Source organism: Cetorhinus maximus, chromosome 4 (genome assembly GCF_964194155.1).
Source record: "Cetorhinus maximus chromosome 4, sCetMax3.hap1.1, whole genome shotgun sequence".
Taxonomy (NCBI): Eukaryota; Metazoa; Chordata; class Chondrichthyes; order Lamniformes; family Cetorhinidae; genus Cetorhinus; species Cetorhinus maximus.
In genome coordinates, this window is record NC_135882.1 from 30,998,581 (window position 1) to 31,022,229 (window position 23,649).

The following is a 23,649-nucleotide window of genomic DNA, read 5'->3' on the forward strand; positions in this document are numbered from 1 at the left end:
GGACCCAGGTCCCCAGAGCATTACCCTGGGTCTCTGGATTACTAGCCCTTGAGAAGGTGGTGGTGAGCTGCCTTCTTGAACCGCTGCAGTCCATGTGGTGTAGTACACCCACAGAGCTGTTAGGAAGGGAGTTCCAGGATTTTGACCCAGTGACATGAAGGCACAGTGATATATTTCCAACAAAAACAAAAATAGCTGGAAAAACTCAGCAGGTCTGACCGCGTCTGCGGAGAGGAACACAGTTAACGTTTCGAGTCCATATGACCCTTCATCAGAACTAAGGAAATAGAGAAATGAGGTGAAATATAAGCCCCTCTACCAGCTTATATTTCACCTCATTTCTCTATTTCCTTAGTTCTGATGAACAGTCATACAGACTCGAAACGTTAACTGTATTCCTCTCTGCAGATGCTGTCAGACCTGCTGAGTTTTTCCAACTATTTTTGTTTTTGTTCTAGATTTCCAGCATCCACAGTATTTTGCTCTTATCTTAGTGATGTAGTTCCAAGTCAGGATGGTGAATGGCTTGGAGGGGAGGTTGCTCGTGACGGTGTTCCCACGCATCTGCTGCCTTTTTCCAATCCATTCACTATCTAATGTACCTTCTCAGATGCCTTGTATCCAGGTTCTCTGCTCCTTCCTCATAACTCAGGAGCTTGACACTAGGATCAGCTTCATGGCTCTTTTCTGTTCTTTCTCCTGTATTTGAATGTGTTTCTTGGTGACCAGAACTGGGCACAGTAATCAAGCTGTGGTCAGACCAGAGCACTGTGTCAGTTTGATCATTCCCTTAACAAAAGTTTGTCCAGGAATTTTAACACTGCTTGGAAAGGAAATCTCCATGGACAGGTGATATTTATCCCAAAGCACTGAAAAAGACCGGGAGGAGATTTGTAAGGTACTTGCCAACATCGTGAAGTAGTTGCTGGACACTGGGGAGATACCAATAACTTGTAAATAGGTTGAGCTAGTCCGCATATTCAAAACAATGTAGGTGTAACCGCACCAAATGAACCGCAGTGGATTAAGAAGGTTAAACACCACCTTCTCATGGGCAATTAGGGATGGGCGACAAATGTTGGCCTTGCCAGCAACACCCACATCCCATGAGAGAATAAAAAAAAGATTAAGAAAGCAGGCACAGGCTGTTACATAGCACAGAATCACAGAATTGTTATGGTGCAGGAGGCCATTCGGCCCATGGTGTCTGCACGATGCATTATGACTCAGTGCCATTCTCCTGCCTTTTAACCCTGCATATTGTTCCTATTTAAATATTCATCTAATGCCCTCTTGAATGCCTCAATTGAACCTGCCTCCACCAAACTTTCGGGCAGTGCATTCAAGACCCAAGCCATTCGCTGTGTGAAAACGTTTTTTTTCACATTGCATTTGCTTCTTTTGCAAATCACTTTAAATCTGTGCCCTCTTGTTCTCAATCATTTTAGAAGTGGAATTAGTTTCTCCCTATCTACTTTGTCAAGCCCTCTCATGATGTTAAACACCTCTATCAAATCTCCTCTTAGCCTTCTCCTCTCTAAGGAGAACAGTCTCAATTTCTCCAATCTAGCTTCATAACTGAAGTTTCTCAATCCTGGGACCATTTTTGTAAACCTCTTCTGCACTCTCTCCAATACGTTCACATCCTTCTTAAAGTGTGGCACCTAGAACTGTACACAAGACTCTAGCTAAGGTCTAACTAGTGTCCTATACAAGTTCAGTATAACTTCCTTGCTCTTGTACTCTATGCCCATGTTAATATACTTTATTAATTGTTCTCTTCACCTGTCCTGTTACCTTTAATGTGTTATGCACATATACACCCAGATCCCTCTGCTCCTGCACGCCCTTTAGAGTTGTCCCCCTTATTTTGTATAGTCTCTCCATGTTCTTCCTACCAAAATGAATCACCTCACACTTCTCTGCAGTGAACTTCATCTGCCACCTATATGCCCGCTCCACCAACTTGCCTATGCCCTTTTGAAGTTCTACACTGTCCCCCTTACAGTTTACTTCCAAGTTTCCAAATACTTCCAAGTTTTGCGTCATCCCCAAACTTTGAAATTGTCCCCTGCACATCAAGATCTAGATCATTAATATATGTCAGGAAAAGCAAGGGTCCCAATACCGACCCCTGGGGAACTCCACAACAAACCTTCCTCCAGCCAGAAAAATATCCATTAACCATTACTCGCTCTTTTCTATTATTTAGCATAACTATTAGTCTTACTTCTATGTAAAATGATGGAATCCATTATCAGGAGTAAACTCAAGGATCATCTCTATAAATGTAATCTAGTTAACAACAGTCAACATAGATTCAGAAAAGGGAGAGCTTGCATGGCTAATCTCCTTGGCTTCTTTGAGGAACAGACAACCTAAAAGGACTGATAAACTCTGAGGTGTACCAGCTGGTTTTAGATAAAGGTCCAGATAAAAGGTTATTGATTAAGCTCAAAACATGTGAGGCAGAGAAGAACAGAAGTAGGTCATTGAGCTCGATCAAGCCTGTTCCTCCATTCAATTCGATCATGGTGGATATACATCTCAACCTCATTTACCTGCCTTTGCTCCATATTCCTTGATACTCATACTTAATAAAAATCTATCAGTATTAATCTTGAAACTTTCAGTTGAGCTGACACTGATAGCCTTTTATGGGAAGGAGTTCTAGATTCCTATTACCCACTAGTGTTTAAAAAGTGCATCTTGGATTCACTCCTAAATGGGCTAGCTCTAATTTTAAACTTGCCTGTATGCTAGCTTTTCATGATATCTGTACATCGTCACACAAATCACTTTTCTCTTCTCCAGCTACTAGTTTCTCAACAGAAAGAACATCCTTATGTGTCTTTCTCACACTTGCCCATATTAAGCTCCTTCAGCCACAGTTTTGCCAACTCACTGGGCAGAATTTTCTGGCTGACATGCGGGTGACAGAGTCCGCACGTCAGCACTTAAAATGTCACGCGCTGACGTCGCGCGAGCGTCCCAACGTCAGCGCACAGCATCTCGATATTTCGGTCGGCGGGCAAACACAGCAGCGGGACACGCGCCCGCCATTAATTGAAGGGCTCGTTAAGGCCCCTAACTTGCCAATTGTCCAGAAATTTTGAGGGGCCCGTGTGAACTTCGGGTCGGCGCACAGGCCCAACGGGCAGGCGGGTAGGAGATTTTTTAATAAAACTCATGCACTGGTGGGATATGTGGAATCAGAGGGGTTGTTCATGTTTTCCACAAAGTTTTAATTGCAGAAAGTGTTTTAAAGTTGCCTGTTTGATTGTTAGCAGTTCACATTGATTTCCAAGAGCTTCTTGTGTACTTTGAAACCAGTCTGCAGACAGTAATCTTTCCCGGGCCTGCAGCTTTCCGGAGGCCTCCATTTAGCCTGGGGGTATGGGTTCTGACATCTCCACTGGAGGCAGCTCCTCTGAGGAGGAAGGGAGGGATAGAATAAGGAGGAGGCCAGGACTGGACAATCAGCCTCCAAGGGCCATCACAGGCTCCACAGGCCAGAGGATGCCCACCAAGGTCATCGACACCAACAGGACAGCAGAGTCAGCAGGCTGTCTCACAAGCCACTCCGGCCGATGGGGCGACACCTAGACTTAGCGCCCGCAAACGAAAGCATAAGGCACATTAGGCAGGCGTCCTCCTTTGGGAGGCCAGGTGCAGGCACAAGGGGTGCAGGGCCAAGAGGCTGTCCAAGACGGAAGGGGCCACAGAAGACGCCACTATCCTGCTGCCAGGGTATACAGGCGGCGAAGCAGCTACCTCAATATGACTGAGGTGCAGTGCCAAAGGAGGCTCCGACTCTCAAGGTAGACAGTCAGTTATATCTGTCAGATGATTGGCCCTGAGATATCTCCTAACTGTATGGGTGGACACCCCATGCCAGCGGCTCTGAAGCTCACAGTTGCCATCCACTTCTATGCCTCTGGCTCCTTCCAGGGCTTGGTGGGTGATCTTTGCAGTGTCTCCCAATCAGCTGTCCACACTTGTGTCAAGCAGGTTACAGATGCTCTGTTCAGACGGGTATTGACCTTTATCCACTTCCGCTGTGACCAGGCAAGTCAGGCACAACGAGCCAGAGGCTTCACTGCCATTGCTGGCTTCCCCGTGTCCAGGGTGCAATAGACTGCACACTGTGGGCATCAAGGCGCCAGCAGGTGAGCCCGGTGCCTTCGTCAACAGGAAGGGCTTCGACTCCATGAACGTGCAGATAGTGTGTGACCACAGGATGCAGATTCTACAAGTCTGTGCAAGGTACCCAGGCAGCTCCCATGATGCCTACATCCTCAGACACTCCCAGGTGCCGGGGCTCTTCAGTGCTCCGGCTCGGCTGGATGGATGGCTGCTGGGTGACAAGGGCTATCCCCCTCAGAAGGTGGCTCATGACGCCACTACGCCATCCAAGAACAGAAGCTGAGCAGCACTACAATAGGAGCCATGCCTCTACAAGGGCTGTGGTGGAGAGAGCCATCAGTCTTCTCAAGATGCTCTTCCGTTGCCTGGACCGCTCAGGGGGCGCACTCCAGTACCCCCCAGATCGCGTCTCTGTGATAGTGGTAGTCTGCTGCACTCTGCACAATCTTGTGCTGGAAAGGGGGGATGCTGTTTATGATGAAGACCTTGACGCCCTGGATGAGGCTGCACATGATGAATCCAGCAGTGGCTCAGAGGATGAGGAAGCACAGGGCGATGATATGGGGCAGTACGCCAACCCGCTACTACACCAAGGAGGCAGGGACACCCGGGCCAATTTAATCCAACAAACCTTCAGCTAGCTCCACACAAATAGATCAGCAGGACCAGCATTGCCTGGCGCTTCCACACGTGGCACTTAGGTGCTACATCTTCCACCTCATTAGCTGCAACTAAGGGCTTAGTACTGAAACATCAATATCCACTCAAACACTCATGATATGTCTGTGAAAAAGACAAATGCAGCACAAAGGAAACACCCTCAGCCATGGTCAGAAAAATGGACTTTATTATGTCCAAAATATAACAGAAACATCTCCATTGCAAACATAAGTATGTTTTTCCCTATTCTAAGGCCAACACAAAATCACCAGTGACAAATCCGTTGAGTGCCTAACGTGCCTTATGCTTTCATTTGCGGGCGCTAAGTCTAGGTGTTGCCCCATCGGTCGGAGTGGCTTGTGAGACAACCTGCTGACTCTGCTGTCCTGTTGGCGTCAATGACCTTGGCGGGCGTCCTCTGGCCTGTGGAGCCTGTGATGGCCCCGCCTGGGAGGGAGTGGCCAGTTCCAGAACTGGCACCTCCCCAGTTGTCACAACCTCAATGGAAGCAACGTTGACTGGCAGAGGGGCAGAGGAGCTGCTGCCCTCATCTGGAGCGTCCTGAGAGGAGCTCGGAACGACAACAGGCAGCTGCTGCACTGACATGCACTGGACCTCCTTGCTCACCGCAAATGCATGGGCACCGAGCGCCGATGCTTGATGCCCACAACATCTCCCACATTGGGAATGACCGCCCGTGGCCAGTGCCGCTGTGAGGGCTTGCAGGTCAGAGCCTAACCCAATCAGAAGATTCTCCATCCGATTGAATACCCTCTCCATGAAAGTCGCCAATCTCTCAGTGGAGGAAGCCTGAAGCACTGCCCTGAGGTTCATGCCTTCACGTGCACTCTGCCTGGACTCCTCCATCGCAGAGACCAGCTGAATCATACCCTCATGCAACCCTGCCAGATGCGAACGTGCTTCCTGCCGCTTGTCCTGCAGCTGCTGCATTGGTGACAACTCCAGAGGCACGTCATCAGCTGGACTCAGCATGTGCCTCGTCCCCTGCAGCCCTCCGGCTGCTGGCGCCATCGACACTCTCTGTCCCAACCATCTCCTCCAGCGATTGTGAAGTGCCCCCTCCACTGTGCCCTGGGACACTAGCCGACAGTAAATTACCCACCGAGGCATTTGTGTGTGTGCTGGTGCCTAGCTGGCTGAAATGATGTGCCGCTAGTTTTGGGCCTCACGTGTGGAGGGGGTGCTGCGGTGTCTCTGGGCGCAGCGATCTGGTGGTGATGCTGAAATTAACAGCAAGGACAGTGCATCAGTTAGCGTACAGTCAGTTAAACCTTTCATCCCTTTCCCCACCAGCCTCATAAGTTGCTCAGCCTTCAAGACACTAAGGAGACGAACATTGGTGGGGTGGAAAAGAGTCAAGAGGAGGCCCAAACATTAGGCGCGCATAAGACAGGCTGGTCAGATGGCCTCAGGAATGCCACATGGCATGTTATGTACCATTGGAGTGGGGAGAGTGCAGAGATACCTGACCTGGATGCATGCTGGCCTGGATAGTTGCAGAGCTGAGGAAACATCCCAAACACTTGCGACATTTGCTGTGGATCACAGGAGGTTGAGAGGTCACATTATTGACCTTCATTCCGTTAGGAGGGGCATAGACCGGGTGGGCAGAAGGCAACATTTCCCCTTGGCACAGGGATGAGTAATGTGGTGGCATTTATTTAAGTTGAGTGCCATGAGGTTCACAGCTGAGGTGTTGAGGACCTTTTGGGCAGAGTAATGTGGGGCACACTGGCTGAAAGGGTGGTGGAGGTTCAAACTCCCCCTGAGATGCAATAAGTCTTTGGCTGTGCAACAGTGATGCTATGGCATGTTAGGCCATGGGGATAGTGGTTGCAAATGGCATAAGGTGACTTTGGAAGGTGCTGGAGACGCGATTCCTCAAGGGGACGAGGGTCCCTCCTGTATGTCCCACATGTCAGAGTGTCTCAGTCTGTGAATGAGCAGTGTTGCAGCATTAACGATTGCAGCAGCCATCAGTGGTTTGGATGGAGGGCAGACAGAGTGGATGGGACTGTGGGCCTCAAATAACTGTCCGCTGGACCCCAGCCTCACTGCCACCTGCTGCCCTGGCCGCCTGCCTCCTCCCCAGCTCCATGGCCTACTCCTCAAAGGTCATGAGGCGCTGGAGCTCCAGTCCTCTGGCGCTCCCGCTGATTGTGTTTACTTTTTGCCTGCAGAACAGAGAAGAGGATTTATTGGGACTGATCGCTCATGTACTCTGCACGTGCACGCCTCACCCCAACCACAGTGGCCCATCTGAGGCCTCCAGAGGCTCCTGTCCACACTACTGTGATCAATCCCCAGAAGATAGTACGGCTGGTCCCAACCCCCTCCCCCAACGGCCACCTTGGACACATTCAGCGTCCATCACTTTGAATAACACACGGGTCTTAGCGCCCATGGCAAGGAGGCGCAACTAGGTGCGGCGCCGAGGCCAGCAGATGGCTCTTGGCCACGACACCTTGAGGCACCCCTTCCACCATCTCATCACCATCAATATGACCTGTGTTGGAGTTCTGAATATGTGTTTAGCTGCCTCCCCTGCAGGTTGCCCCTAGACTACTCAAATGCCACAAACACCAACATATGCTGTGGGGAGAACCCATCTTCTCCTCAACCACTAAGGCTGATGTAAGCATGGTCAGTCCCCGTTTGCCCACCCAGCATGCGCCAAATGCCCAATGCAGTAACGGCAGCAAAACAGGGGAGCGGAGGGGTGGGCGCTCAAAGGCTAGGCCTACCTTCTGGGTCAAACGGCCAAGGCTGACATGGTACTCACCCTTCCAGAGCGCAGCAAGTCATTGAATCTCTTGCGGTACTGTGTTCCTGTGCGCCGCACATCATCATGGGCGCTTACAGCGTCACCAACTTTCTCCTGCCTGATGACTCCTCCTCCCATCATCCGGATACAATATATCCCGACGGCTAGTTACCTCATGGAGGAGGACAGCAAGGCATGCATCAGAGAATCGAGGGGCACACTGGTCCCCCCGCTGGCCTCTCCTGCAGCCTGCCCCCCTCTTCCTGCTCATGCTGCTGTCCTGTCGCTGCCTCTCTCTCTCCCCGAGTGGCCATGGTGCACTGCCTCAAGCAGGCTGCCTGGCCACTCTTTAAACAGGCTGCTGGTTCCCCGTCGGAACCATCAGTCTGAGGCTGCCCGCCCCTGCGACTATTTTCCCGTTCTCCACGGAAGTCGCTAACCCGCTGGGCGGGCCTTAATTGGCCCGCCCGCGGAAAATGGCGGCGCGGCCCATTTCGCCAGCGTCAATTGGCTGCCCGCCCACCGCCGAGTCGATCAGGCCTGCCCGACCAACAAACGGAAAATTCTGCCCACTATGTTTTTTGTGACTTCCTTCTCTTATCTTTGCAAACTTGATGTCATCCAAAACTCTGCTGCCCATGTCTTAACTCGCAGCAAGCCCCATTCCCCTCTCTACTCTGTTCTTGTTAACATTCATTAGCTCCCAGTCAAGCAATATCTTGATTTTAAAATTCTCATCCTTGTTTTCAAATCCCTCCATGGCCTTGCCGCTCCCTGTCTCTATAATCTCCTCCAGCCCCACAACCTTTTATGATACCTGCACTTCTCTAATTCTGGCCTCTTATGCATTCCCAATCATAGTTGCTCCATCATTGGCGACCATGCCTTCAGTTGTCTAAGCCCCAAGCTCTGGAATTCCCTCCTTACGCCTCTACATTTCTTTATTTTGCTTTTCTCCTTAAGATACTTCTTAAAACCTACCTCTTTTCCCAAGCTTTTAGTCATCTGATCTAATATGTCCTTACATGACTTGGTGTCATCCTTTGTTTTATAATGCTCCTGTGTAGTGCCTTGTGGCATTTCGTTCCATCAAAGACGTTATATAAATATAAGTTGTTGTTGTTGTTATCTACACACATTATTGTGCATCCTAACCTAGTATTACCTACAAACTTCAATGTGCAACTCTCTATTCCTTCATCCAAGTTATTTATATAGGTATATGGTGAAAAATTGAAGCCCCAGTATATGTCCCTGGGGAACATCGCTGCAGTCAAAAACCATTCCTTTTATCTCTACTCCTTGTCTCCTATCTATTTCTAGATATTAAAGATATCAAGGGATATAGGGATATTGTGGGAAAATGGCATTGAGGTAGAAAATCAGCCATAATCTCATTGAATGGTGGAGCAGACTCGAAGGGCCGAATGGCCTACTCCTATTTCCTATGTTCCTTACTATGTACCACCCAAGCGATTACCACCCCATGTTATTTTCAATTTTGTCATTTCCATTTTTCCACGCACCATAAGATTGGCCTTATCGGCAATCTCTGAAGTAGAGCCTGAGCCATTTGCTCACCATGCAAGTTTGCTGCTGAAATAGGGTGCATCAAAGACATCCTGCGGGATAATGGCTACCCTGATCAGATCATTTCACTCTGTATATCACACAAACACATAAACGGGCCTAAGGCTGGCACTTTCAGCTCAGAAAAGTGTCCAGTCTACCTCAGATTACCCTGGAAGGGAAGGTATCTCAAAAATTCAAGCAGGTGAAGCTAGCTGTTTCACACTGATACTATGCAGTAGCAGCACGTGTGGTATTCGCCACTAGCAGGATGCCGCCATCAAGCCAAAAAATGCTCTACCTATCACATAAATGACTAACGTGGTATATGAATTTCCGTGTCTGTGTGATGCTAGGTATGTAGGCTGTACATCCCAAAGACCAGAGGATCGCATCAGACAGCATGTCCCTTCCATTGTCCACAAGAGGCATGGTACAGACCGCACCCAACTAGCCCGTGCTTGCAAAACTCAAAACACAGTGTCCCACATTTGATGTGATTCTGTGATTGGACAAAATTTGCTAAATAACATTCAGTGTGCTAAGAATTACACTGACAACCAATTTAAGGTTGTCAGTCGAGCTCGAAGTGTGGCACATTTACGTGTACTGGAAGCTACATATATTAATACACAGGGCCCTGTTCTTTGCAAACAGAAAGAACATGTACACATAATGTACCTGTTTCAGCTAAACAAAATAAGTAACAGCCATTTGCTGGTTCATTCCTCGGGGCAATGCCTTGACCAACCAGCTGCCTGGTTTAAATTTCAAACCGTGCTTGGCAGTTAACTGTCAGTCACCATAAACTGGTGCATTCTCCATGGCAATGCCTCTTCCAATCAAAGTCCACTTGCCAACCAATCGGTACTCTCTTCTCAAACAGTATAAATTCTTGTTCCCTTTACATTTTGTATTTTGCGATTTTTCCTGACAAAAAGCTTCAACAAAAAATGTCCCTTTTTTCGGCAATACTTCCATTTTTGTCAATAATCTCTTTTGGTGAAACCTTAAGAACCCTTGTAATGGAGAAGAAACTAAAGTCTAAGAAACATTTGGGGGAGAAATCGTGCTCTCTAGCACCCATTTTTTTAGGCATTGTGTGGTATTCTAATGCTCAAAATGGGAAGTGCACCAGCAGCACCTTGGTAAAGGGGTTTGCACGGACAAACCTAACGACTGCTGGTACCATGCAGAGCCGGCAGATTATAATGTCAGTCAGTGTGCAATGATTTAATGCCAGGACTGCCATTTTAAAACTCTATGCTCCAGCCTCAACCCTGTCTTAACCTTGAACAGCTAACGCACTTTAAACAGCATGAAGGACCCACACCCGCCCTGTCACCCACACCACCAGCGCTATTTAAAGGGATCATGAACAACTTCCAGGTTAGTTGCTGGATTATTTCTCTGGCTGCTAGTGCAATTGTAATGTTTTTCGAGCTTTCCTATACTTTTGAATAATCTACAGGGAGTCGTGTGATTGGTGTTGAGGTACTTTTTTGTTGATTTAAAATCTTGTGCTGAAATAAATTGCTTCCAGAAATGGATAGTCTTCCTCTGGGACTTGAGCATGACTCATAGAATGAAGGGAGGCCAGGCAAAGCAGGACAACACGTTAGAATAGGGAGAGGGAGGAGGAGGAGGGAGGGAAGAGCTCTCAGCCAGAAAGCATATCTATCCAGTGTCTCTAAGGAACAATTCTCTTATCTCAGCTTCAGCTAGGACTAATACTTGAGACATCTTTGTTTCACCAAGTAGATTGTAACTGAAACCTGACAACTGCTGCAGCCACAACTCATAAAGCAGGGAAAAGACAACATTGCCTGCGGTGACAAGGTGACTGTGACTCTTTACTTTTATGTGTCTGGCTGCTGTTGGAGCTATAAGCAAATCTCATGGTTTGCAGTACCCAGCTATATAAAGGAAGCCATTGAGGCTCTCTACACATTGAGAGACAGTGATATTTCATTTCCTGTTGCAGAGAAAAGCATATGGAGTGAGTGCAAGGGTTTGCACAGATTGCAGGCTTCCCATGGTGCAGGGTGCCATTGCCTGCAGGCACGTTACCTTGCACGTGCCTTATGTGAACTCAACTATTTTCATGAACTGAAATGGGCTCCCCTCCCTCGATGCACAGCTGGTGCATGATCAGAGGCAACACATGATGCAGGTGAATGCCTGTTATCCCTGCACTAGTCATGATTCCTTCAGTCTGCCCCTGTACCACCTGTATTTAATCCACCAAAACAAGTCAAAGGCTGGCTACTGGGTGATAAGAGTTACCCGCTTATCAGATGGTGTGCGACTTTGGCCCGGAACCCATGCCCACATCCAAGCAGGCCTGCACTGGACTGAATCATGTCGCCTTATATTTATCAGAGAGATGGAACCATTTTCCAGTCCCAACCACAACAATGTCACTTGTCTGCTGGCCAGATCTTATGGGAGGCAGCCAATTAATAGACCACCTCCCTAATCATCCAATCAATGGAATAAATAAAGGATGAGTTGCTGGCAGCTCCCCGTGTCCCCTACCCACCCACCCGCCACCCCCTTCCCCCCCCACTCGCCCTCACCCCCCCCCACCCAATCTACCGCCTAGAGGCCACCTCCAGGAACCTGCTGGGCTTCGCCCCAGCTGGGAGCCTGTTCACCGCCAATATGATCCCAGCAGCATCCCCAATCTGGCCCCAAGTAGCCATTTAATTTAATTGCCACTGCTGGTGAGTGGATAGCCACTTGCATTGCTCACCCGCCTCTGGCAGGAATGGCTAGAACTGGGAAAGCATCAAGTGGCCAATGCCTGGTATCTTGGCAGCAATCATGATGCCTGTATTCTGCCACACTCTGTAGGGCCATCTGGATTTGAGCCACCAGGAAGAATTGTAGTGACTACTGGGAAACAAGGTCTATCCTTTGAGCACATGGTTCATGATTCCAATGCTCATCCAGTGCACATGTGGGCAGAATTCATAGAACAAAAGTAATGCTGCTACACAAAATGTGATAGAGCAGACCATTAGGCTGCTAAAGTAACAGCTTCCACTTATGCAGTGGAGCCCTGTAATACTTGGCAGACTATGTGTCAAGATTCATGGTGGTCTAGACACCAACCATGTGGTGCGACTAGCTAAGGAGAAAGAAGAAGGTAGGAAACAACCAACACAGCAACTTTCTGGGTGGTCTATCCATGATTGACACATCTGGCTACAATACCAATAAACACAACTCCAATTCTGCATTCAACAACGGTCCCACACCTTCCCTTCCCTCTATTACTGACCATCAAAGCAGTTACCAGAATGCTACAATAGAACTAAAATAAACTTTTATCTCTAAGGAAGAAAACTGTGCATCAAACTTTCCGTATGGATTTGAACAGATAATGTAGTCTGACATTTCAGTGTAATATGTAAGAATATAGATATGCCTTAACCAAGGATAGAACAGTTAATGTAGTAATTATGGTTAAACAACTTGAGTAGATGAGAATTGGTTTATATTATGTGCTTGCAGATCCTATCTTTGATCAGAATGACACTTCTGAGTTGAGTAGTAACTCAGGAAGAATGAAGATAAGAAGCAAAGTTTGCTGAGATAACATTAGGGTAGGAAGATAACATTAAAACTCTGCAAGAATTAGGCAATGGGTAGAATTTTCCATTCTGGAGACTAGGTCCATGGGCGGGCGGGAAAGTCGGTGTGATTCCCACTGGGCGCGGGGCTGGTAAACACGTGTGATCTTCCACCTTTTAGTTCATTAATTATGCATCTGCAAGTAGCTCAACAAATCTCATGGCCCACCCCGCCATTACCTTATGGGGTCAAAGGTCCTGGTGCCATATTTAAAGGACACCCGGATAGACATTCATTAACTGCAGGCCAGGAGCTCCGTATTACTCCTGCAGAGCCCTTGCCTCCACAGCTCGTACTGGGGAAGTTGGCAGATTGAGCAACTACATTTTGGGACATACGAGGTCGCCTCAGGCATTGCTGGCGATACACCCATGGTTGGGCCAATGCACGTGTTGCATTGTTCCATTTTCGCCAGCCTCTTGACTTTGTAAAGGCCCCACAGCCTTTTGCTGCTCTAGCCCTTACTCCTCCTGACCCTGTGCCAATCTACGATGGGTCCTCCTTCTCCTCATCTGGATGAGAGCCTTTACCAAAGCAGGGTTGCTTGCAGCCTGTATCGTCGACGCCTCAGTGGATGTGTGAATGAATTGAAGTGATACACTAAGTGAGCATGTCCTTTATAAGTTTCCCTCCATCTCCAGCAGGACAGTGCTAAGCCCTTCACCTGGCCTCCATCTAGTCATGACATCCCCACCCCACCCCTTCCAGGTAAAGCACACCCTGGAGGACCAGAGATGGGTGTTCCTCCCATTCGTACATGAATGCGTTTGGAGACATCGCTTTTTGACCAGGGTGATGAAAGCCATGTGCAAGAAACCTAAAGTGGACGTTTGTCTCCACTACCCCCGAATCTCTATAGCGAGACCATTGCCTTGGCAGCATAGAAAGACTTGTCAGCCGTGACCATTCACCTGGGAGGGTTGCGGTTTGGAGTCGCGAGTTGGCTGCCCTCCACCAGCCGCTTGGAGACATTCCATCTCCCTCCCTCCCTTCATCCTGCCTCAGACCGCAGCCAATGGCAAATGTCACAGAATGAACGGCAGCTCCAGACCCTGCTGGGATCTCAATGTTATGAGACCCCGCTACAATGCAAGCTTAACCATAGACAGGAGAACATAAGTGGGCAGCTTTGACACCCAGTTGCCTCAATTATTAGGGTGTCCCTTTAGTCAGCCATGTGTGTTGAACTTGAACTCCATTCACCCAAAAAGACCCTCCTTCCACCTCCAGAGATCTCACTGACCAACTAACTGCGTAGTCAAGATCAGTTTGGAAAATGGTGCGCGTCATCTTTCAAACTCACTCCACTGCATTGTCCCTCCCTCTGTCACCCACCAACTCCCCACCCCACCCCAATCATCATAGACCCACCCAATATCACCATTCCTCCCCCCTCCCTCATCACCCTTGAACCTCCCCCATTACCCTGGACCCTATCATGATCCACCTCCAAATGACTTTCCTCCCCTCAAGAGCCGACAGTCGTTACCATCCCCATGCCCACCCTGACCCTGCTGCCTCCCATTATCCAAGCCACCTGTCTTGTCCCCCTCCGTGACCCACCAGATGAGACCTTCACCGACCAGGCTCACACCCTGGACTTGCCACCCTATTGCATTCTATTCCCCCCTCTGACTGTGACTGTTCCCTCCAATCACCAGTACCGAGTTCTCCACCCAGGAGCCCACCGTGGACAGCAGCAACCCTGCCCTCTAATATACTCCCTCCCCTTCCCCGGGCGTTCCCCATACATTCCCTGCACACTTCCCCCTTCCCCGGACACTTACTCCCCTTCTCTGGACACTACCCCCTTTCCCTGGACATTCACCCCCACTTCCCCGCACACTTCCCCCCACACTTCCCTGGACACTCCCCCTCACCACCCCACCCCCTCCAATCCCCAGACATTCTCTCTGCCTTTCCTTAGACGTTCTCACCCTCCTTTTCCCCTGACATTTTCCCCCCTCCTTCCCTGGACACTCTCCCCACTCTTCTCCAGTAGGCCTGCCTCCCCTATCCAGCCTTCGCCTGCCTCCCCTGTCCAGCTTCAGTGTACTCAATATGAGCGAAGTTATGTAAGGTCCCCAAGAAGGAGAAAGCACACTTACTGACCTCAAAGTCATGGAAGAGGTGAAGCTTGCCAGGTGCACGCAGTCATAAAACTGAATATTCCAAATTTTCACCAGCAAGGAGCTTAATTTGGAGGGGGAGCTTAATTCCGGTGAGGTGGCCTTTTAATGAGCATGCATGAGATGCTAACGCATGCAAATGGGGTTCCTGACATTGTTTGGTGGGAAGCTCAACCGGCCTTTAACCTGCCTTGAAAGTCAGACAAACAAAAGTCCAACAGTTTATCCTGCCATTGGGAAGCAGATTTTTTGCCTTCTGCCAAATTAAGTCCCCCTGCCTTTCACAATTCCCGCTGCTGGCAGAAGCAGAAAATTCTGTCCAGTATGTTAGTTAATGATGAGGATGCTTGTTTGCTAAAACGGGTGTAAGTGCGGGTTCCAAACAAATCAATTCAGAACTTTAGTTACCTTCAAGGGATGTATCGTGAATGGCCTGGACAGGCAAATGCTTACAATTTCTGGGGTGTTCTTTACATTTAATATTTCTAGACGTAGGCCTGGCATGTACTGCTTATGTGTGTAGTCAGTTGAAAGTTGAATGTTTTAACACAATAACAAATGTAATTCATTCCCAGACATATTACTGACTCTGGCATTTGTGAATCTGTAATTAAAAGAATGAGGATTATTCAATATAGTTATGAGGATGGGCAATTTTTGGGTGTGTTGGCTGTGTGTGCCTGCTCATTCAAAGAACAGCAGTGTTCTCCAGTGTTTTTTATTCAAACAATCTTGAGGATCCTTACTTTTAATCGCTGTGCTTTTGCCTTCAGCTGCTGAGGCCCTAAAAATCTGAAATTCCCTGTTTAGACTCTCCATCTTTCTATGTCTCTCTTCTTTTAAGACATTCCTTAAAACCTATCTCTTTAACCAAGCCTTAGATCACTTGCCCTAATATCTCCTTCCGTGGCTCAGTGTCAAATTGATAATTCTCCTGTGAAGAGCTTTGGGAATTTCTACTGCATTAAAAACATTATGGGCTGAATTTTGCCAATGCAGGATGATGTCGGGGGTTCCCCCTGAAGTCATCCCACCCCATTTAAATTTTCAGGAAGGCGGGGGCGCAGCAAAATCAGCTGCGGGCCTGCCGACCTGTCAATGGCCAATTGAGGCCATTGACAAGATCATTAATACAATTAAAGGACCTTCCCGTCCAACCTTAAGGTTGGCGGGCAGGTCAGGAGCCCTGGCGGGGAATAGAAAAAACATGAAACCTCATCCACCAGCGGGATGAGGTTTCATGTAGGGATTTAAAAAGTTTAATAAAGTTTTAGTGTAAATTATGAACATGTCCCATCTCATGTCATTGTCACATGAAGGGGACATGTTAAGGATTTTTTATTTTTCTATTTTTAATGTTTTTAGAACTGTCAGCGATCTCCCTGAGGCAGCACGTAGCCTCAGGGAGATGTGCGCTCTTTAGTGCGCATGCGCGAAAGAGCGCACTCTCGTTTTTGGAGAATCTCCCCCTGCCCACACAGGGAGCGCATAGTGCTTCCCACCGGATGTCACGCTGGGCGGGCCTTAATTGGCCCGCCCATGTAAAATGGCGGCGGGGCCCGCTTGTCCGGCGGGGATCGGCTCGCAGCCCGACGAAGATTGGGTCGGGCCCTCCCGCCCGGAAGGCAGAAAATTCTGCCCTATATAAATGCAAGTTGTTGTTGTTGTCTCTGCTGAGTGTATTAACATCATAACAGTGACTGTACTTCAAAATAAATATATTAACTTGTAAAGCGGTTTTGGAACATCTGGATATGAAAGACACCACTTAAATTCAAGTTATTTCATTTTCTTTAATGACTGTAAATTGTGCATAAGTGAATAACTACAAAGCAGCATTGGAAACATGACAAGGCAGGTTGCTTAAATCCCAGATGGCAAGTCTTTGTACAGGAATGAATGAGTGAATAATCAGATCTTTTGTTTTGTTTTGAAGGATCAATGTTGGCCAAGTAAAAGTCAGCACCATCTCAAAAGCAGCACCTCTATCCATAATTAAAAACAAATTCAAATGCGTTCACATTTTTTTTGCCTATGTCACAAAGCTGTTTGTAAAAGCATCATGGTAATAATGTCAAAAAGTCTGCTGTCATCTGGAAAGATTCAGGTCACAAAGAGCCTGAGAAGATATTAAAGAGATATTTCACCAAAAATATGCCTTTGAATGAGTTCCAGCATGTAACCTCTTTCTGGAATTAGTTCATGATTGACACTTGTGCTTGCTCCTCTGATTACTGATTTTAACCAAGCTCACTTGTCAAAATCAGGGTGGTAATGAAGTCAAAATAGCTGGTCAGATAACCGTACTGTTTCTGTTCTGTCACCATATTTATTGGGGACTTTTGCTGGGCGCTCCACCTGAATCAGACCTCATTCTTCCATGCAAATTGAGGTCATGTGACATAACTTGGAGCAGTAATGCGGAACACAAATAATATGAGCCTCTGCTTCCCCAGGCCAAATCAATTCTGCAATCCCCCCCACTGGTTCAACCTTCCTGGCTGCTGGTTTGGCCTTCAGGCTGCCCTGTATTGTGCCTGTAGTCAACAAGCTGCAGTCGGAAGCCCATTCAGGGTAACAAGGTCCAGCCCTCGAAATGGCTGAGACTTCTGACTGCTAGGGATAAGTTTCACCCACTCCTCACCCCTTCCAATGCCTGTTCGTAAAATCTAACCTCTGGTTTCCGATGTATTACAATTTTTCAACTAAATCATATTCTTGTAACATGCTCTCTGACATCCAATTTTCTACAATGAACTTCAACTGTATAAATGTGAAACCTAGAAAAAGATTAGAAAGGTACTTTGGTCAACATTCAGCAATCACTTTGCTATGTCTCTTCAGCTCTTCATTGTAATTTGATGTCTCTAACCACTTTTAAACTTAATAACCTATTTCTGCTTGCTTAGAAGAAAAAACGGGATGCCAACAAAATGCCGGCAAAAGAAGTCAGCATTCATGTCACAAAAAATATCTGTTCAGTTGAGTCAGATGGAAGAAAAATGGAAAACTGCATGAAGTAAAAAAGCAATTAACCCAGGAGCTTACAAGGCAAAGGGATCAATATTGTGCACTTTACAATAGATTTGCCACATTGCCACAAAAGGACTTGAAGGAACAAAATGCTGAAAAACCTTCAAAGTGAGTGGAAAAAAATATTTCTTTGTGCCTTGAGAACCAACATTCGAAGATTCATTGAAAATTTGGTGATGTAGATCTTCCTAAGTTATTTTTAAGAAAGCAAAGTAGAGCTGTAATTAACATGGCAAAATGTACCTATGATTTTATCTGGAATTCTGAGTATATACAAGTTTTAAGCAACCTAAGATATGCATGTAAGTTTTCCTATAAATCTATTGGTCTTGTTTGCAGATGGAACCAAACGGACAATTTCACACTAATTAAAAGATCTCTTGAGTTCTCATTGATCTACCTAGGCTGGTTTTAAATCTCTTTAAAATGCTTTTGACCATTTCTTGTGGTTTTTCTCCTGTCCAGAATTTTGTCATTAAGTTTTGACAGATGGAGTGAATTCCAAGAGGGATCACTCCATATCGATTTAACTTGTCTAAGAGAAATGCTTAATACATTATGGTTTCACTTCCTCTCCCTTGCCCTTTAAAGAAGTGTTTGTTACCGTGAAATGTTTTATCTGGCTAACCTTCCAAATTTCATATTTTATAGAAAATTACTCATTATTTCCCTCTCCCTTGCCCCAGTGATTACCACATACAGCCCCATGTTTCACACACAACAGAATGGAATTAAAGAGTTTTGCATGGCTGGTGTTATTGCTGCAGAGTAAAAAGCAGGATTCATTCCAACTCTCCCAGACTTACAGCATTTTGTCATTACTCATTACCCCAAAGGATAACCCATTTAAGATATGTAACTCACCCATCATATGACAGGACAGGGAAGTGTGTGACAATCCTGAAACTTGGACTAATGTAGGTTTATTTTCCTCCAGACACTCATATGAGTTAAAAAAAACAATGCACTGGCTTTATTCCTTAGCAACCAGGAAAAAGTTAATCCACTGGAGGATGATTCATCCTGATTGGAGGATCAGAAATGGCGGGGGTGGGGTGTTGGCAAGGTGGAGGGAACAGGTCAAATTCACAACAGCTTAAATGTGAGTTATTCCTGTAAAATTTATTTTTTATATTTTCATTGTCTTTGAGGTGTGTGCTTTTAATGCAGAGATATGTGTTGTGATATAGAGTAAATTTGAATTTCTTTATTCCACCATAAAATATTTATTAAAATATTCCATTGCATATTAAATGCGGTCATACCAAATTCTTACCAGCATTTTGTTTCAAAGTTGGAATTAATTACATGCTTAAACCAAGTTGCGTCCTCCCCTCATTCCTATGTTTACTGATCCATGTTGGCTCCTGGACCCCAAGTGCCTTGATTTGAAATGTTCATATTGGGCAGAATTTGATGCCTCGCGGGTGGGCAAAAGCCCGACCCGATCGGGCTTAAAATAGCGCAAGAAAACATCAGGCGAGCGTCCCGACGTCATCCCGCACGCACGCAATCTTCTGGTCGGCGGGTGCGCGCAGGTGTCAGAGCTGCACCCGCCATCAATAAAGAGGCTACTTAAGGCCATTAAAAACCCAATTGAACCCAATTTTATGTTGCCCATGTGATTTCGCACTCATCGCACGGGCAAAATGGGCAGGCGGGCAGCCCACATTTTGCAAAACCTCATCCAAGGGCAGAATAAAAAGGGTCAGCAGCATTGCCATTGTGAATTGTGAAGAGTTTAGGAGATAGCTTGCGGCTGGTTGCTTATTTAAACTTGACAGCTTCATCTGTTACTGGCACGAAAGAGGAGTTGAGGCCTGGGGCAGATCAGCCATGATCTTTTGAATGACTGGGCAGGCTTGAGGGGACAAATGGCCTCCTCCTGCTCCTATTTCTTATGTTCTTCTCTCTGTTCTGAGCCAGCCCTTCACACTTCACCACACTGATCCATGCCAACACGGTACTCACCCTTCCCGAGCACAGCAGACCGTTAAACCTTTTGCGGCACTGCACCCATGTGTGCCGCACAACGTTGTGGCTGCTGACCTGCGCTGCCACCTCGTCCCAAGCTCTTTTTGTTAGGTGCGGTGGCCTCCTCCTTCTATCTTTGGGGACAAGGGTGTCCCTCCTGGCAGCCACCTCCTCCAGGAGGACCGCGAGGCACTCGTTTGAAAACCAGCAGGGCCGAGTGCCCACGGAACCTGTCCTCCCGCCTGGCATCTCCAGCCACACTTGAGGCCATAACTTTGGTGTTCAGAACGCTGCAAATACGTTCTTCCCTGGCAGCTTTCAAGGAGCTGCCTGTGCTGTTTCTAATCTGGCTGCCGGGTCACCATTGGGCCCAGTGGCTGACAGGCCCCCGCCTCCACCCAGCCCATCCCGACCATTGCAAAGCCACATTTCACGTTGGGCAGGCCATAATTGGCCAACCAGCATGAAATCACAGTCAGAGGCCAATTACAGGTGGTGGCCCATTTCCCATCTGGTCGCAGACCCGCCAATCACGCCCGTCCGCCTAGGGTAAAATTCAGGCCATTGCGTTCAAATCCCACCAGGGCCTGGCCCCTCCCTCGCTCTGTCACCTCCTTCAGGCCTACAATCCTTCACAAACCCTTCATTCCTCTGATTCTAGCCTCTTGTGCATCCCTGACTTCCTTCATGCCACCATTGGTCGCTGTGCCTTCAGCTGTCTAACCCTTAAATTGTGTAATTTCCTCCATATGCCACTTTATCTCTCTCTCTCTCTTCCTTTAAGGTACTCCTTCAGTTACCTCTTTGACTAAGCTTTTAATTACCTGTCTTAATGTTTCCTTCTGTAGCTCACTGGCAATTGTTTTCTGATTGCACTCCTATGAAGCACCTTGGAATGTTTCACTACATTAAAGGCAATGCAAGTTCTTGATGCCTTGTGGGTGTATTTAACACTTTGCCCCATTTTGTCTCTACAGCCCAGCATCTCAGAAATTCCTTCAATGGGGAAGTACATGCTGATTGCCTTTCAATTATATCTCTTATATGTGCAGCGGCCTCAGACTCCTGGTGAGAGAAGGTACAATAAGACTCATGCCGCAACCCGGAGTTTTGGTTCTGGCTCTGGTTCTGCCACCACTTGGTTCTTGATAGATTTGGCGAAGAACTCCAGTACACTCCCGAGAGGGCACCACGCATCATAGTTGCTTGCTGTACACTACACAACCTGGTGATGCAAAGGGGGAAGGACCTGGATGATGAGATGGAAGACCTGCACGTCTCCTCCAATGAGGAGGAATTCGAAGGGGATGAGGGTGATGAGGTCCTGGAAAGTGAGCGTGGAGGCAATGAGGCCATTGCACTGGCCAGATGAGGCAGGCGTACTAGTGAGGCCCTCATTGCCACATGATTCCAGAAGGATGATGATGAGATGCAGTGAGGACACTCCTGAGAACTTCACATTGCATCTGGGAATGTCTGACGCCTGTCTGGCTGAGGGCAGCGCACATACGCTCTGTGAAGAGGCTCATATCATGGAGACTCTGCTGAGATACAGTCAGCACATGTACTTTAAGATAACTTGATTCTTTGGCAGGCTTCATCACCTGTTCCCTTCAGCACCACACCTTCACCTGTCAGGTATGCTGATGAGATTGAGGGCCAGCCCCTGCGCTAAGGTACTGAAAGCACCCAGAGAACATCACAAAGTCTGGTGGCACTTGGGTATGAGATTCTTTCAGCAAACACAAGCCACATGGAGGTGCATGCATCACTAATCTGGAGAGTGGCTTTGAAGCCAGGCAATCACTGTGTTCAAAAGGTTACGCACGGCACAGGGGAGCAGCCCTGGACTACAATAGTAGCCTTTGTTTTGTGCAGGAAATAAAGTCTCTCATCTGATTGTGTCAATCATGTCAAACACTGTTCATCATATCAAGGAGCCGTGGACAGGGAGACATTCTTGGGAGCGTATTGACAACATTATGTCAACATTATGTTCAAGTGATTAACACCTTTGTCCACATTATACAACTACGTCTTCTTGACCTTTCTAACACTGCCACTACATCTTGGTGCATACCCGACATCCACAGAGGAGGTGAAGGTGACCTGCTACATCTATGTTGACCTTGGCGGGCGTCCTCTGGAGAGCGGAGACCTGAAGGGTGCCGGCCTTCTTTCAGGGTCCTGATGTGTGGCAGTGCCACTTTCCTCAGCCTGTGGAGCTGGAGCTGCTGGGGTCATAAGGAGAGGGGATTCGGATGGGCCAGATATTCCCAGAGTCACCTGGGTGGATGGCCCCGGGCTGACTCCTTGAGAGGGAGGGGCAGCTGGATTGAGGTTGAGATGCCCCATCTCCCTCTTTCACATTGACACTCTATTTTCAAAGACTGTGGATGCCTCAGTGATGGAGTGCAGCTCTTGCAGCAGTGCAGGGCTAGTGTCCTGGACCAAGGTCTCCACAGCAGCCGCCAACCTACCAGTGTTGACCTCAGTGCGTTGGCATGCCGGCACTATCACTTTGGTCTGAAGGAGGACAGATTCCTCCATCGTGCCTTGCAATCTGAGGAGTGCAGCAAACATCCCTCCTCGATGTCCCCGAGTTTGCCTTTGCGGCTCCAACAACTGAGGTATGACCGAGTACAGAGGCTTCTCATCTGACTCAGACTCAGTAGATTCCTGGCCGCCAGTAACCCTCCGAGTATTGGCACCCTGGGATGTCCCTGCCTTTGCCTGCTGTGGATCAGAAGTGTGATGTGCTCATGTGAGGCTACTCTAGAACTAGTTCCCACCGAGGCGTGTGTCTCTGCGCTGATGGAGGGTGTGGGTGAGCGCTGTGACATGTCTTCTATGTTGGTGTCTGAGGATTCCTCTTCCACGGTGTTTTCGGGGCTGGAGTCAAGGACCTAGCACGTGGAACCCCTCAGCTGATTCCCACATGTGCCTGCAAAAGAGAGGAGAGATAATTAGTGCATGACAGAGGCCTATGAAACAGGACACATCACTTACAGCATGTTTTTCTGATGGATGTTGCAGTGGTGGAACCTCACTTGGTAGAGCACTGCCGACCTCACCATCAACACAGGGATTGTCCAGATTTTCACCGGCCAGCTGGATGACTCTATTTTCAAAGTCTGTGAGGACCTTGAGGTCAAGCATTCCTCCACCAGTCGGCGACCTCTCCCTTTTGTTGTGTGCCAGCTTGTCCTGCTGGAAGACAGATGGAAAGAGTGTAAGCAGGCTGCCTGCCAGGCCAGGTGATAGGGATGCCTGGCATGTGTGGGTGATGAATGGTGCCATGAATGGGATGAGGACACGGTCCACAGGTCAGATGAAGGTGTGTGTGAGAATGTAAGCAGTGATAAACCTTGAGCTGGCAAAGAGTGAGATCCCTGTGGGTGTGTGATGGGTTTGTGAGTGTGTGAGTTGAGAGTGATGAGAAGAATGATTTACCCTGGTGGAACAGAGGAAATCATTCATCCTCTTTCGCCACTGGGCGGCTGTCCTCTGTTGCAGGGCGTTAGTGCTGACCACCGCTGACACTGTCTCCCATGCTTGATTAGTGACCTCGCTTGCTAGTCTTCACCCAGAGCAAGCATAGTTAACCTGGCGCCGGGCCTCCACTGCCTCTAGTAGGCACTTGAGGGTGGCGTCGCTAAATTTGGGGAGAGCATGTTTCCAGCTTTGGCAGCCCTCAGTTTCCAGCAGCTTCCT

General features: G+C 47.9%; 1 protein-coding gene across 1 annotated transcript in view; it reads left to right on the top strand.

The window, feature by feature from the left end:
* The window catches only part of LOC144679560 (brain and acute leukemia cytoplasmic protein-like), a 49,287-nt gene extending 30,334 nt beyond the window's left edge, over positions 1-18,953 (top strand). Inside the window, 2 exon segments of the mRNA XM_078540060.1 lie at positions 17,838-17,921; positions 17,924-18,953. Of these exon segments, the coding sequence (XP_078396186.1) occupies positions 17,838-17,921; positions 17,924-18,073 (234 nt within the window). The 3' untranslated portion in view covers positions 18,074-18,953.
* The last annotated feature ends 4,696 nt before the right edge of the window (positions 18,954-23,649 follow it).